Source organism: Colletotrichum higginsianum, chromosome 10 (genome assembly GCF_001672515.1).
Source record: "Colletotrichum higginsianum IMI 349063 chromosome 10, whole genome shotgun sequence".
NCBI lineage: Eukaryota > Fungi > Ascomycota > Sordariomycetes > Glomerellales > Glomerellaceae > Colletotrichum > Colletotrichum higginsianum.
Window position 1 is genome coordinate 1,744,138 of NC_030962.1, and position 14,842 is coordinate 1,758,979.

Genomic DNA, 14,842 nt, shown 5'->3' on the forward strand with positions numbered 1-14,842 from the left:
CGGACGAGGCCCGGGCCAGGAGGAGTACGGAGATTGCGACGGGCCACCCGAATCTTCTGGCCGACGACAAGTAGGCGAGCAGCGGGCTTTTCTGGGCCGAGGGTGCCGGTGGCTTCTCATGGATGATGATGGGTTGGGGAGTATCCGGGATAGGTTCGTGTGCTACGACTTCAGCCTCGGCAACCCGGAGAAGAGGCATCTGGGCAAGCCCAAGGTCAGTCAGTATAGGCTGGATCATGATCATGTAAGTAAGTGTAAGTAGAGAACAACACTACCTTGGTGAGAGATGTGGGAGTATCCGAGATGTTCGCCTCCTCCACATCGGCCTCCAACGCAGCATTGGTCGGCTCCTCGGCACCATCGACGAGGTGGACATGACCGCTGTTACCCAACGCGTTCCGTATCGTGCCGCCTGCGATCTCGTACAAGGAGTCGGCTTTGCGTACCAGCAACGCGTGAGAGGTGCAGACGACCCTCGTCGATCCATCGAGGAGCCCGCCGGGACCCAGTAGATGGTGCGTGATATGGCTTGCCACCCGGACGTCCAGCGCCGCAAGGGGGTCGTCGAGCAGGTAGACGTCGGCCCGCGAGTACGCCGCCCTGGCGAGGCAGATGCGCGCGCACTGGCCGCCGGACAAGGCCGACGAGCCGGCGATGAGGGTGCCGTCGCCGTCGCGGAGACGCGCAAAGTCGACATGGAGGCAGCAGGCCCTGACGCTCTGGGCGTACCGCTGCGCGTCGTAGGGCCTCCCGAACAGGATGTTGTCGCGGATGCTGCCGCGGACCAGGACGGGCTTCTGGCCGACGTAGGCGATCTGCGGGCGGCTCGAGTGCCGCCTCCTCGCCCGCTCCACGTGTCTGCAGAGAGAGAGCAGGAGGGTCGATTTGCCGCAGCCCATGGCCCCCGTGATGACGGTGAGCTCGCCGGGGCCGATGGACAGGGAGCCGTTTCTTATAAGCGGCGCGGCCGCGCCGGGCCAGCCCACCTCCAAGTCGTCGTGGGAGAGGATGGGCATGTCCGGGGACCAGCTCCGGGTGGTCGATGTCGGCGTGAGCAGCAGCCCCAGGCCGTCGGCGGCGGCAATCTTGGTCTCGGACAAGCTCAGGTACGCCTGTATGCGTCTGCTGGACGCGTGGACGCTCTGCACCGTCGAGGCCAGGCCGGAAAGCTGGCCCAGGGTCGCGTTGAGCATGGCGAAGAGCATGATGGCGGCGAAGACGAGCTCGTTGGTCAGCGGCCGGCGCATCAGGAGGACGACGCCGAAGGCGGCCAGCGTCAGGGCGGACGGCATCGTCTGCATGTAGGCGACCAGCCCGGAGGCCGACACGGCGGCGTTCCGCAGGGTCTCGAGCTCCCTGGCGCGCCGCTCGGCGATGGACCGGACGAAGACGGGCTCCCACGCGTGCATCTTGATGCCCTGGATCGACCCGAGCACCTCGGCCAGCAGCTTCGCGCGGGCGTCCTTGGCGGCCAGGTTGCTCGAGATCCAGACGGCCATGGACCGGAGGAGGAGGCTCAGGACGGGGAACATGATTGCCTGTGTGCTGCTGTTAGTCGTGGGCGTGCTTGACGATGGAAACATTTGTTCGTGTTGGACCTGGTTCTTGTGGAGGGGGTGGGGGAAGAGAGAATGAGAAGACGACGGCGGCGGCGAGCGAACAAAACGTACGATTAAAACAAGGATGGCGATGAACGCCGGGTAAGGCAGCAGAATGGCCAAGCCGCCCAGGCAGAGAGCGACCTGGACCGGCATGTTCCACACGTCGGGAAAGCTCTGGGCGCTGCGGAAGAGCACCAGGGTGTCGACCTCGGCGAGGGTCGAGAGGTCGGCAACGGGCGCGTCGTCACCGCCGGGGCTGAAGTCGCCGAGGCGGAGCGTCTTCCGGTGAAGCGCCGACGAGAGGGCGCTCCGGTACTGCACGGCGAGCCTCCGGAGGTGGTAGCCGCTGAAGTTGCCGGCGAGGGCGCCGAGGACGCGGGAGCAGAACATGGCCATGACGCTGGCGGCCGTGGGGCGGGTCAGCAGCCGCTGGAGCTGCCAGGGGATCGCGAAGAGGGAGGCGTCGCAGGCGAGGCGGAGGAGGCTGCTGACGACGAGCTGGCGGCGGTGCTCGCGCGCGATGAAGCGCCAGTACAGGTGGGTTGCGGCCGTCTCGGGCGAGGACCCGGCGGCGGCTTCGACGAGCCGTGCCTCGTACTCTTCCGACGGGGCGAGCGCCGGGTTCTCCGGGAGGTCGTCCAGGCGGAGGACGTCCTGGACTTGGATGATACGGCCCAGCCAGCTGTACGACAGCTTCTCTACCAGGCTGCTGCTGCTGCTGCTCTGTGTCGAGCTGGAGGGCACCGTCGTCCCCTTTGGTCGAGAAGAGCCGGGACCGGCGTGGAAGACGTCGAGGAGAGACGTCGCAGCCAGGACCCAGGGGAACAGCCGGTCCAGTGGGAGAGGGGAGGGTCGAGGCAGAGAGGAGGAGTCGAAAAAGGCCCATGTCAAAGAGCCGAGTAGGTGGTAGACGCTTCTGGCTGTCGAGGGCTGGCCGAGGAGGAGGCCCACGATGTTGGACAGGGCCCCGATGCATGAAGTAGAGAAGAGGAGGAGGGGGAATATGATATGCGTCTGCACTCGCGACTCGGCTCGTTGTTGCAAGAGTACCAGACCCCGGACGCAGTACGCCGCGATGCAGATTTGGAGGGCCTGGCGAGTGAGCGAGCCGACTTATACAAGGGCGGTGCAGATTATGTGACTGGGGGGTTATTAGTTGGTAACTACTTACGATTTCAAAAAGCCGGCTTCTTCCAAAGGGCCGCACGAGTTGGATTGCTGGTTCTCGTCTCCAAGGCCGGATCAAGACGGTGTAAGTCAACAAGCAGAAGGTCGACACCAGTTGAGCGAACCTAGGCCATGAAGAATGAATGATGCTTATCAGCGCTACCGACGTAATCAACTTTGAAGGAATGTCTTCTTCTTCTCACGTTGCGAATGATAACTCGTGGGGTTACTTACACGGCCACGTAAACGTGAGGAGATGCCGGCAGCCACATGGACTCTTCTTCAACCGACAGCGGACTCTGAACTGTTGTTACTGGGTAGTCTCCGAGAACCCCGGCTACGATCATGTCAAGCCATGCCGAAGACGCCATGACGAGACGATGGATGCTAAGCTGTGGTAAAAAGAAATGAGCGGCGTTTCTTTCAATGAGAACCAGGTAACTACAACAGGGCGTCGAGCGATTCCATATCGATCGACCGACCGTTTTGTTCCCCTGGGGAAACGATGAGTGTAAGTAAGTACAGTACAGCCGGATCTCACGTCACGTCCATCTATCTCCATCTCCCACCAGGAATTAGTTACCTCTTCTGGACCAGCTTCTCAAACTGGTATAGCGGCGCTCTTCCACACCCATTTAGGCATGGTCTCTCTCATCACCGTTGTCGGCCGTTCATCCCTGCAACAACTGACTGACTCGGCAACCTCGGTCTCTTCTTCTCTCGCCAGTCCCCTTTCCTCTCTCCATGATGGGAGTCTCGGACTGGAGGACAGCACAGCGTTATCAACCCGTGCCGGCGCGGGTCGTATCAGTCATCATACCAGGCCATATCAGTCAATCAGTCATATCGGAGAAAAGTCTCTCTCTCATGATAGGCGTGAACCAACAGCCGGGGGACGACACGATGACGCCCCCCTCGAGACCCAAGAAGACGGACATAGTCAGGAAACGGACGGGGTGTCAGAGATGCAGGAGCAAGAAGCGAAAGGTGGGAGGGAGCCTCCTCGTACTGTTCTAGTACCGATGGTCTCCAGCATAATACATATACTAACGGGCGCTTTTTCCTTCCTCCCGGGTAGTGCGATGAGACTCGGCCAGAGTGCCTAGCATGCGTCCAGCGAGGCATCCCCTGCAGCGGGTATCAGAGCCGCATCAGGTTCAAGGACATCTCTGATCGGACGGCCGAGATGTGCAAGAGGGTCGAGGCGGCGCGGTGGTCGGCGCTGCGGGATGAAGACGCGGCCAGACTGCGCTTGGCCAAGGGGAGTGCACGGGATAGAACTCCAACGAGGGATCGTCAGAACGAGGACCACCGGGGCGAGGACCACGCAGACGAGAACGAGAACGCAAGACGGATCCTCGGGTGCGACTTTGACGGCGCCGCGGACCACACCTCACCCGTGGCCATGCTCGACCGGGAGAATGCCTCCTTGAGACAGATCTTCGAGCAACAACAACAACAACAACAACAACAACAACCGCTGAGCTTCTTGGGCGACGAAGCCAACGACGACGCGGGTTACGCGGCGCGCTTGAGCCCCTCGCTGCCCCTGGGCGTGTTCCCTTTCTCCCGTCCGCCGTTCGAGGCCTCTAACCGGTTCGACTTCCTCTCAGCGGTGCCGGAGACGTCCCGACGCATGATCCCGTCGTTGGCGCCAGATACCCGAGACCCCCTTGCGTTATGGAACGCGTGTGCGTCCGAGGCAGACGCTCCGTCCTGGGAGGACATGCTCGACTTTCCCGACCCTTCTTCGCGTGCCCAGACGCCGCCCCTTGGGGGCGGGGAGGAGGATACCACCACACTGTCGACGGTAGTACGACAGCGCGGCGCGGGCATGACGGAGGATTCCCTGCTGGGAACCTTTGAAAGGGACGTCGCGCCGCGGATCGCCCTCCAGCTGCTGCCTTTTACCGACCTGTTCCGTGCCAGCACCGGCCTCCGGGCCGCCGCTCTGGCGCTGACGACCAGCTATCTCCGCCTGTGCCGGACCTCCGACCCGGAGCCAACATCCACAGGGACCCGGCCCGGCCCGGCGGCCACCGGCGTCCACTGCCACTACTACTACTTCGCCGTCGCCGATCTCGCCCACCAGGTAGAGATGTGTCCCGGACCCGACGCCGCCGCCGACGCCCTCGTCTGCGCCGCCATCCTCCTCGTCTACCGCGACATCGCCGTCGGCTCGCACCGGGACGTCTGCGGCCACCTGCGCCAGCTGGAGGCCCTCTCCGCCGCCGTCGACGACCTCGCGTCGCGCTGCCACCCGGCCCTCCTCCGCGCCTGGCGGCTGTTCTCGTTCGACATGAGGCTGTGCTCGCTGGTCACGCGCAAGTCCGTCGCCGGGCCGCCCCCGCCGCCCCCGCCGCCGCAGCAGATGTGCGCCCCGTGGGACAGCCGGCTGACGATCCGGGACATCTTCTCCTCCCTCTGGCGACTTCACGGCCGGGCCGTCATTGAGGCCTCCTTCTCGGAACCCGGCGGCGGCGGCGGCGGCGGCGGCGGCGGTCCTGCGGCGGCGAGGAGGCAGAGCGCGTCGAGGCGGGCCGTCCAGTGGCTCTGTTCCGTGTTCGGCCGGCGGTGCGACCTCCGCCAGTGGGAGCAGCGCGACTACCACGACGAGACCCTCTCGGACGATGCCATCGCGACGCAGTGCCGCGTGTTCGAGAGTAGGCTCGACGCGTGGCACCGCGCCACCGCGCGGAACGACCTCCCCGTGCCGTGTCTCGGGGCGGGCGCCGAGGGCGTGGTCGCCTGGGGGGGCGGTGGCTTTGGGGCCGTCGTCCCGTATGACATCCCCGACCGCGGCGCGGCCATCGACTACTCGCTGTACCTGATCTCCCGCATGACGTGTCTGCATCTCCAGTCGCGATACCAGGCCCGGCGGGATCCCAAGCACGCGTCCGCGTTGGACTCGGACGTCCTGGCGAGGGTCGCGCTCGGCATCCTGCTGAAGGCCGGGCCGGCGTGGCCAACGGCGGCGTTGGGCGAGCCGAACGTCCTGACGCTGCTCTACATGACCGCGCTGGTGTCCGAAGGCGCCGCCGTCGCCACGGCGGTGCTCGAGGGCGTGCTCCCCCGGTTCGGCAGGGATGGGGGGGACATGCCGGCGGTGGAGCGGGACGAGATGCTGTACATGGAGCGGCTCATGGAGGTGGTCGTCAGGGAGAGGCACCGCGGCCGGTCGGTCCGTTTCGCCATCGACAGCTACGACGAGGACCACAGGAGGGACGCGACGTGTTCGGCGCGCCAGCGGAGGATCGCCGTCTTTGGCGACTTTGGCGGACGAGGCCATTTCCGGGACGTTGTGTACATGGGTGCGAATGCTTGTACGGATGTTACATGAGGAGTTATCGACTACAAGTCAAGTTACATGAATAAGACTCTCGTTGAATACTGGTTGATACAGGATGCCCATGGTAGATATATGATGGACATGGACATGGATAAAGGCCTCGATAGAGTTGCAAACAGGAGGAACCACACATGCCTTGAGTCCTCACAGCTCATCAACGCCCCTGTCGTCCTCCAACACAGATTGGCCAGACTGATCCTGTGAGAAGCCCGCGGCCTCGGAAACAGGCCGTCGTCCCTTTCCGTCCCGCCCGTCGAGGTGATCGAGCCAGTGTTTGACGAGTTTCAGCGAGGACACCGGCTGGTCATACGGGACCTGTGAGGTCGAGAGTCAGACAACAACAACACTTCAGCGCTCTTTTTGTCTCTCCTCTGGAAAACCCGAGCGTATGGGGTAAATCCAAAAACTCACCATGTGACCGGCTTCTTCAACCTCTGCCAACCAAAGGCCGGGAACCGACTTGACCCGGCCGGCCCGTCCACCAGACAACGCCTCCCACGGCAGTTCTGCCCACGGTGTGCCTCGGAAGGACGCCTTGCCCTCCCACTCGATGCCCCGGAGCGCCTCGAGGACGCCGTCGGGGTTGCAGATGATGTCCGTCACCCCGACGTACAAGAGCACGTCGAGCGGCCTCGGAGATGCGCCGCCGGCCCTGTTGCTACTATCGCGAGAATACTCCAGCAGCGCACGGAGCGCGGCCGTCGTCGGCGCGACGAAGTCGCCCGATGCCGAGAACCTCTGGAACGTGGGCCAGTCCTCCATCTCCCACCTGGTTTTGGCGCCCCGCGTCCGCAGCGCGACCTCGAGCTCGCCGTCCAGGACCGCCGGCGAGTTGAGGTACCGGACGGGGTCCGCGACGTCCGGGTAGCAGTTCCCCGGTCCCGGGCAGTGCCGGCGCCGCCTGTCGTAGACGCTGCGCGTGGCCTTCTGGAAGACCTCCAGGTAGTCGGCCCCGCACGCGTCGACGGCCATGGCGCACAGGGGCGACGCGGCGCCGCCCTGCTCGCAGGCCCGCAGCAGCTTCTCGCACCGCGGCAGGGCTCCTCCGAGGGCCTTGCAGTCGTCCTCCTCGAGGTGCCGGGGATACCCGCCCCGCCAGCCGTCGAAGCAGCTGACTTCGTGCATGGAGGGCGCCTGGACGGCCGGGTCGATCCACGGGTTCCCGACCAGGATGGACCGCAGGGGGATGACGGCGCCGCGGGCGTCCGGCGTGTGGTCGAAGAAGGAGTTGTACTCGAGGATGCTGGCGGCGAGCGTGGGGACGTAGCGCCCGGCAAACGACTCTCCGGACAGGTGGAGGTTGACGGACGCGAGCGGGGGGAAGGCCTCGTACAGCAGCCGGATGAAGGCGACGGAGTCCAGAGACGACGCCGGCGTGCGGGACGGCATGGCCGGCGGCTTCCCGCCGGTCCTGTTGTCGACGTAGGAGAAGCCCACGCCGGCCGGCTGGTCCAGGTACACGACGTTGAAGTGCTCTGTCCAGGAGTTCGGGTTGAACCTGGTGGCGTTGGGTCCGTCCATCAGACACGGGCCGTTCTCGAACAACATGCCGTGGAGGGAGCTACCGCCGGGGCCTCCTTGATGCCATATCACGAGAGGAGCCGAGGCTGGATCATGCCGAGCTTCATGGTACCCTATGTGTGTCTATTCGTCAGTAAATGGATTCTGTAAATATGCCGGCTGCTGTGGTGGGGAAGCACAGAAGAAGAGGTGGCGGTCGTCCATGTCGGCCCAGCCCGCATGATGAGCCGAGCCGCCGTTGCAGAGCTTCGTATCGTCGGCCGTCCAGGACTTGTAGCGAATGGTGTAATCCCCAAAGGTCGAGTTCACAGTCCTGTACCCTGAAGCGGCGGCGGCGGCGGCGACGACGGGCAACAACAACAGGCTGGCGGTGACGGTGGCGGCGGCGGCGGCCAACATGCGAGGCTTGTCGAGAAGCATCTTGGACGTGATTCTCCGCTGACTGTTGAATCTTGGTCTCCGTTTACCCAATCCTATGGTTTCGGCCTGTAGAAGAGCTAAGACAGGGCGTGTATGATGCTCTAGTATGAAATGTGAGATGCATGCTGCATGCACCGGCCAACGGCGGATCGGATTTCCTAAATAGGAAAGTTTTCGGGAAACACGTCATCCGTCTCCGAAACTCCCGCTCCGATACTTACGGCCGTCGACCAGCCTAGAACAAGATAGCAGCCGTTACTCGTCACTTCTCCTGGACTGATACCGTCACAATACCTCACTCATCCCTTGCTTTTTCAGGCTCTACACGTGGCTTTTGTCGTTGGCCATGTCTCCTCTGCCTCCCTCCAAGAGGGGCTGGGATACAGTCCGGCCGGATCTCATGATAGACCTCAGCAGGAGACTGGCGGCGGATGAGTACCATCCCATCAAGAACCCAGAGGGCATCGTAGATTTGGGATCGGCCATCAATTGTTTGATGCAGCAAGACCTCGGCCCCTGGGTCCGGCGCCGCCTCAAAGGCCTGCCTACCGCAGAGCGTGAGTGATCCCAAAACTCACACACGGTCGACGACGGAGGGAGGGACGGAAAAGCTGAACCCACAATGATGCTACAAGACCTCCAGTACAACGACACCCAGGGCTCTGCCAAGCTCCTGCGGTCCGTCGCGGGTTTTATGAACTGGTACTTCCGGTGCCGCAAGCCTCTCGTACAGGATAACGTCCTGATCGCCAACGGCGTGACCACCCTGCTGAACTCGCTGGCCTTCAGCATCGCCGACGAAGGCAGCGCCGTTCTCATGCCGACGCCGAGCTACGGCATGTTCTCCCACGACGTCGTTACCAGAAACTCGCTCCACCTCGTCCCCGTGCCCTGCGACGACATCGTCGAGGAGCGCTTCCGATGCCGCCAGGGGGGCGCCGGGGAGTCCTCGCGTTGGCAATCCGAGCTCGTTCGCCGCCTGGAGAAGACTCTCGGGGACACCCAGTCCAACGGGAGTAGAACCGCGGCCGTCCTGTTGGCGAACCCCGAGAACCCCCTGGGCCGCTGCTACGATCAGGAAGTGCTGCTGGAGGTCTCGCGGTTCTGCGAGGAGAACCGGATGCACCTTGTCGTGGACGAGATCTACGCGGCGACGGCGTTTTCGAGGCATCACAGCATGCTCGGCTTGGACCTCGGGTCCAACGCGGAGAACGTGCATGTCCTCTGGGGCATGAGCAAGGTGAGACTGTGTTGCTACTGTTGAGTTCTACCCTCCATCTTTTCTCTTGATGGTGACATCTGTGCAGGACTTCGGATGCGGTGGTCTCCGGCTCGGGTTCCTGGCCACGTACAACGCGAAGCTCCATGCCGCAATGAGGACTCTGAGGTATGTTTCTTCGACATGTTCCCTATGCTCTGATAAGAACGTGGCCTTGATATCTCCGTCTCTTAGCATGTTTGGCTGGGTCAGTGCATGGAGCGCGGCCGTGGCATCCGCGATTCTCGACGATAGACGCTTCCTGCAAAACACCTACTTCCCAACTCTGGAAAGACGGCTGGATACCCGCAGGAAGCAAGTGCTGGCACGGCTCACCCAGCTAGACGTCCCTTTCGTAGCACCGGAGGCCGGCTTCTTCGTCTTTGTCGATCTCTCGAGGTGGCTCGACAAGGACGCTGCACAAACCCGACGCGGCAGCGCAGAGCTCGAGTTGCTATCTCGCCTCATGGCCCACCGTGTGTTTCTGGAGCCGGGCCAGGTAAACGTCTTCTTTCGATAAAAACATGTCAAAGGATGACAAGCTGACAAAGGGAACTCCAGGCCTTCTTCTCTGCTAGACCGGGCTGGTTCCGTCTGAACTTTGGGAACGACGACGAAACCGTCAATCTGGGCCTCAGAAAACTGGCCGCCTTCTTACAGTCAGACACATTTCGGGAGAGTATAGATGATGCCGAGGACAACGGCTTTGAGAAGCATGGCCAAACACCTCCTCGCCCAGACGAGACTACACGATTCCAGCGATGGAGACGCACGCTTTGTTTTGGACCAGGGGACGATGCGTAGAACAGTGTGTACATGTATGTGTAGTGAGAATATGACTGGATTTACACCGGGGGGCTTCTGGGGAAGGATTGACGAGAATGGAACAGTCGGCTAAGTACATGGCACTCGATTCAAGGTTGGACGGTGAAAAATATAAAAGCCAGTAGTAAGTGATGTGATTAGTCCCCTGCGGGATATCTACGTCTGGTACGTTTTCCTAGACGGCCAACGCTTCCCACACTACGCTTTTGATCTGAGATCAACTACCCGCTGACGTATTATGAGTTTACTTGAACTGTACATTTCCGACTCCTACTCTTTTATGACAAACTCTGGGCCTACCCGTGTCTCGATTGCACTAGTCGAAAAGTCCAACAACACTGCCAGACACATCAGTATCCTTTATCCACGCTCTCATCACGCGAGAGACAGCCAGCGGCTGGTCGTGGGGGGACATGTGGCCGGCCTCGTCCACGGTCACCAGGGCCAGGTTCTTGACCACCTTGGCCGTCCCCCCCAGCGACATGTTCTTGTCCTCGGCCTCCCCGTGGTACCAAGGCTTGAGTTTCCTGGACCGGAAGGCCGCGTGGCCGCTCCAGAGCAGCGACTCGTACGTCCTGAGGACGCCCTCGGTGTTCCTACGGAGGGTTTGGAAAGTCAGCGAATGCCTACTCGGCGCCTGGTTCGGCGGTTCGGGGGGGCCTACACGATGGCGTCGTTGTTGCCGTTCAAAACCAGGATGGGCGTCTTCTTCTGGTCCAGCAGACGGGCGATCTCGCGTGTCGAGGGAATGAAAACGTCACCCTGCCGGGACCAGTTTGCGTTGAACTCCATGTTGACCGGTTCGAAAGTCCGCGGCTGGAAGCCCAAGGCCTCCTGGACCTCTTCCCGGTTGAGGTACTTCCTCACCTCTTGCATCCCTGCACACATCGTCAGTACACTCGGTAGCTCTCAGCGCACGAATCCCGGCAAACTCTTGGAGGGGCTCGTACCCAGACGCCCACACATGGGGGGGTCGATGCACTTCGTCCTGTCGTCGTAAGGGTTCTGCCCCCCGGGGACGACTTCGCGCTGGTACGGCTCCGTGGCCTCCACGCAGTTCAAAAGGGCCGTCAAGCAGACATCCGAGTCGTAGGTCGCGGTACAGAGCCTCCCGAACTTCTCGCACGCCGAGTAGCCCCGCTCCATCTCCTCGCAGGTGGACGCGTTCAGGCCGCGGCGGCGTGCGTCCGTCGGCTCTGCGGCGCAGAAGTGGTCGTACACGCCGAGAGAGACGTCCGAGTAGTCGACGAGGGCGTTGACCAAGACGACGGAGTCGAATCTTCGCCGCATGAGGTCGGCGTAGACGGGGCAGTACTTGCCACCGAAGGACTCGCCGGCGAAGTGGATCGGTCTCTTCTGGAGAGAGGGGAAATACTCGCCGAGGAAGACATCCAGGAACTTGTCCAGGTCGATGGCCGACTCCTGGAGGTTTTTGGACCAGAGGGACGGATCTTGCGGGTCAGAGAACCCGACCCCGATGGGCTGACTGTGGAACGTTGGACATTCTAATGAGCCACTTGTCTCTGGTTGCAATGGGTTTTTTTTCGGGTTAATAATTGAGACTCACTCGATGAACAGCATGTTGGCGAACTCCGTCCAGCTGGACTCGGATCTCACCGTCTTCTCACCGTCCTCTGTGACGCTACAAGGACCAATCTCATGGAAGGCACCCAGGAGAGATGATGCGCCGGGGCCGCTGTTGCAACATGTGAATACCATGTCTTTACTCGAGCCAGATAGGGGCTTGAGAGCACTTACCCGTTGAGCCAGATGATGAGAGGTGCATCTTGGGGCTGGTGCCGGCTTTCAAAGTACCCTATTTTTTGTCTTCAGTCAGAAAACCAGAAACGAACAAGCAAGAAAGCAAGCAAGAGAGGAAGAAGAAGCTGGGTTGCTTTCGGACGTACAGAAAAACATGTCCCGCTCGGCGTCGAGCGGCACGAGGCCGCTCCATTGCCTGGAGCCGGCATCGCAAATGGTATCATTCTGCTCGGTGAGGTGTCGCTGTACCGGTCGGACAGGCCGTTCGAGCTCAGGAGGTTCATCCCGGACCAGCGCCCACTGCGACGGCTCGCTGGTGGGAATGGCGTCTGCCGTCCGAACAAGCAGTGCCTCGGCTGCCAGGAGCGAGAGCGCGCCAAGTGGAACGAGCATGGTTCAATTTTTGGTGATCTAGGTTCGACTATAGAACCAAGGGAAGCCGAGTGAGTCGATGATGGGAAGCCGAGGAGCTCCGAAAGCCATTAAAGGGCCTGGGCATGCTGGGGATATCGAGAAATTGCCTATTTAGGAAAGCGGATCCGCCGCCGGCGCATCCCGGCATTCGGGCCGGGATCGGTTCCCGTCCAAACTCGACATATTCGGCCTGCCAGCCAGCCACCGGAGACAAGCTGTGAGATAAACCTCCGTCTCTGTGGCATATCGAATGACTGGAGGCATACAAACCGGAACCGTCATGTCCAAGTTACTACGACTCTTCACTTGCTTTGTTGCCCTCGCCGCCTGGGCCAGCGCGGCCGGGACCTTTCGGGTTCGTGAGCCGCCCGAGTCGCTATGTCCCACGGCGGGCGACGGCATGGTTGGCTATTACGACTTTGGTGAGTTCTGTCTTGCGGGTGCTGCTCTGCCGCCAACGACTCACAGGCCTACTACGCAGATGACGACGCCAAACACTTGTTCTTCTGGTTTGCTGAGAGCCGCGGTGACCCCGCCAACGACCCCTTGGTGCTCTGGATGAGTGGCGGCCCTGGAGCCTCCTCGGTGGCTTTTGGCTTGTTTGAAGAGCTTGGCCCCTGCTTGATCGAGAAGCCGGGTGCTGCCAAGGGGAACCAGTACGCGTGGAACAGCAATGCCAACGTCCTCTTTGTCGAGTAGGTCTTGGCCGCCGCTGCCCTCTCTTACCAAACTTGGCGCCAGACGAGCAACTTTCTGATTCACCGTGTGATCCAGTCAGCCCGTCAGAGTAGGGTACTCGTACTCGGACGATCCGGTCAAGACACTCGCCGAGGCGACGGAGGACATGTACCGCTTCCTCGCTGCCTTCATCGCGGAGTACCCCCGTTTCGCATCGCAGGACTTTTACATCATAGGCGAGTCCTTCGGCGGGACGTGGGTCCCCGCCCTCGCGCGCGCCATCGACTACAAGCAGTCGTCCCCGATGGCGCACCTCGTCCGCGCGACCTCGGCGGGGAACGCCAGCCGCCCCATCAACCTCAAGGGCATCGGTCTCGGGAACGCCCAGCTGTCGCAGGCGCTGCAGTGGCCGGGCTTCTACCCGACCGGCTGCGGGGGCGAGGAGCCGCTCTTCAACGCGACCGCCTGCGCCGCCATGGAGGCCGGCATGGCCGAGTGCGTCGCGATGCTCGAGATCTGCGCCGGCAGCGCCGACGTCTGCGGCCCCGTGCTCGACCGGTGCCGCCGGCAGAGCGTCTTCCTCATCCTCGAGACCGGGCTCAACCCGTACGACTTCCGCAAGCCCTGCAAGGTCCCGGGCCTGTGCTTCGAGGAGGCCGTGTGGGTCGAGGAGTACCTCAACTCGACGGGGGCCAGGGAGGCGCTTGGCGTGCCTCTGGACGTCCAGTTCAACAACGTTGACGAGGAACTGGGTGCCGACTTCCTCGCTTCCGGCGACATGGCCGTGGATCCGATCGGATGGGTGGAGGATCTTCTCGACAAGGTATGTTTTTAGAAGGGGGGGTCCAATCAAATCTCTTGGTTGTATCAGCAACGCTGACCAAGACCACCGGAACCCAGGAGTACCGTGTGTTGATCTACGCCGGGAACAAGGACTGGTTCTGCAACGCCGAGGGCGAGCGGCGCATGGCCGACGGGATCCGTTGGGAGCACCAGAGCAGCTTTCAGGCCGCGCGGGCGAGGGACTGGTCCGTACGAGGGCACGTCGCCGGCAACCTGAAGGAGTACGGCAGGTTGGCGTTCGCCGAGGTGTATGATGCAGGGCACATGGTCCCCGCGGACAAGCCGGAGGAGGCGCTTTTCCTCATCAACAGCTGGCTAGGCGGATCCTTGTAGTTAGCATGAGCTTCATCAGCTGTTCGCTCGGTCTGAAATCACGACCAACTTCGACAGATTATACTCAATCAGCTCGGGGGTGGGGGGTGATGTGAGTCTATGTATTTTCCCATTTTCAGTCAACTCTACCAAACGGTACGTTTACTTTGTCTTTTATTCAGCGCAAAATCAATTGGTCCTAGAAAGACAAGAAACATGAAGAACCAGAGAAGAACTGCATTCGGAGAGAGCATTAAACAGAGCACATTTTGTACTGAACCTTGCCAAGACACAGTTCTCCAAGAATTGTCAAAACTTTCAATATTGCCTCTGATATTTGTCCAATACTACCCTCAGGACCTACGGTTCACGTGCCAAACCCCCTACTCCTGCAGCAAACCATAAGATAATCCTACACTCTCGTGGTGAAGATGATCGGTTTCCAAGTATACCCTCACAACAGTCAAGCCGAGTGACCGGCCGAGAGCGCCCTCGGTTTAGACCTCCGATAAGGGAAGTCCACATCCCTGGCCGGTATTGTCGCCATGATCCAGGGTCCCCGCGTCAATGGCTAACTAACACGGCGCCGTTTATTTCCCAAACAGGCAGCGCGGGGTGGGAGGGGGGAGGGGGGGGGGGGGGGGGGGGGGCGTTCTTCATCCTGAGAGATAAGACACTGTCTACCAAGATACA

General features: G+C 61.5%; 7 protein-coding genes across 7 annotated transcripts; 3 read left to right on the top strand and 4 right to left on the bottom strand.

The window, feature by feature from the left end:
- Nucleotides 1-162: 162 nt before the first annotated feature.
- Nucleotides 163-3,139, bottom strand: CH63R_14018 (ABC transporter transmembrane region; the record flags this gene model as incomplete). Its single annotated transcript, XM_018308992.1, has 5 exons — nucleotides 163-199; nucleotides 271-1,538; nucleotides 1,671-2,693; nucleotides 2,773-2,893; nucleotides 3,003-3,139. 5 exons carry the CDS (start codon nucleotides 3,137-3,139, stop codon nucleotides 163-165), a joined length of 2,586 nt encoding a protein of 861 aa, XP_018151310.1.
- Nucleotides 3,140-3,954: 815 nt separating this feature from the next.
- Nucleotides 3,955-6,108, top strand: CH63R_14019 (C6 zinc finger domain protein; the record flags this gene model as incomplete). Its single annotated transcript, XM_018308993.1, has 1 exon — nucleotides 3,955-6,108. The coding sequence occupies one exon, from the start codon at nucleotides 3,955-3,957 to the stop codon at nucleotides 6,106-6,108; it is 2,154 nt and encodes a 717-aa protein (XP_018151311.1).
- A 153-nt stretch (nucleotides 6,109-6,261) lies between these two features.
- On the bottom strand, nucleotides 6,262-7,665 carry CH63R_14020 (Carboxypeptidase y; the record flags this gene model as incomplete). Its single annotated transcript, XM_018308994.1, has 2 exons — nucleotides 6,262-6,432; nucleotides 6,529-7,665. 2 exons carry the CDS (start codon nucleotides 7,663-7,665, stop codon nucleotides 6,262-6,264), a joined length of 1,308 nt encoding a protein of 435 aa, XP_018151312.1.
- Nucleotides 7,666-7,761: 96 nt separating this feature from the next.
- On the bottom strand, nucleotides 7,762-8,058 carry CH63R_14021 (Carboxypeptidase y; the record flags this gene model as incomplete). Its single annotated transcript, XM_018308995.1, has 1 exon — nucleotides 7,762-8,058. One exon carries the CDS (start codon nucleotides 8,056-8,058, stop codon nucleotides 7,762-7,764), a length of 297 nt encoding a protein of 98 aa, XP_018151313.1.
- A 346-nt stretch (nucleotides 8,059-8,404) lies between these two features.
- On the top strand, nucleotides 8,405-10,120 carry CH63R_14022 (1-aminocyclopropane-1-carboxylate synthase-like protein; the record flags this gene model as incomplete). The annotated part of the gene is made up of 5 exons (XM_018308996.1): nucleotides 8,405-8,615; nucleotides 8,694-9,298; nucleotides 9,366-9,445; nucleotides 9,512-9,815; nucleotides 9,878-10,120. The coding sequence occupies 5 exons, from the start codon at nucleotides 8,405-8,407 to the stop codon at nucleotides 10,118-10,120; spliced, it is 1,443 nt and encodes a 480-aa protein (XP_018151314.1).
- A 337-nt stretch (nucleotides 10,121-10,457) lies between these two features.
- CH63R_14023 (Carboxypeptidase Y) lies at nucleotides 10,458-12,295 on the bottom strand (the record flags this gene model as incomplete). Its single annotated transcript, XM_018308997.1, has 6 exons — nucleotides 10,458-10,737; nucleotides 10,806-11,019; nucleotides 11,092-11,627; nucleotides 11,709-11,837; nucleotides 11,900-11,957; nucleotides 12,049-12,295. The coding sequence occupies 6 exons, from the start codon at nucleotides 12,293-12,295 to the stop codon at nucleotides 10,458-10,460; spliced, it is 1,464 nt and encodes a 487-aa protein (XP_018151315.1).
- Nucleotides 12,296-12,596: 301 nt separating this feature from the next.
- CH63R_14024 (Carboxypeptidase) lies at nucleotides 12,597-14,170 on the top strand (the record flags this gene model as incomplete). Its single annotated transcript, XM_018308998.1, has 4 exons — nucleotides 12,597-12,738; nucleotides 12,798-13,011; nucleotides 13,091-13,817; nucleotides 13,880-14,170. The coding sequence occupies 4 exons, from the start codon at nucleotides 12,597-12,599 to the stop codon at nucleotides 14,168-14,170; spliced, it is 1,374 nt and encodes a 457-aa protein (XP_018151316.1).
- Nucleotides 14,171-14,842: the final 672 nt, after the last annotated feature.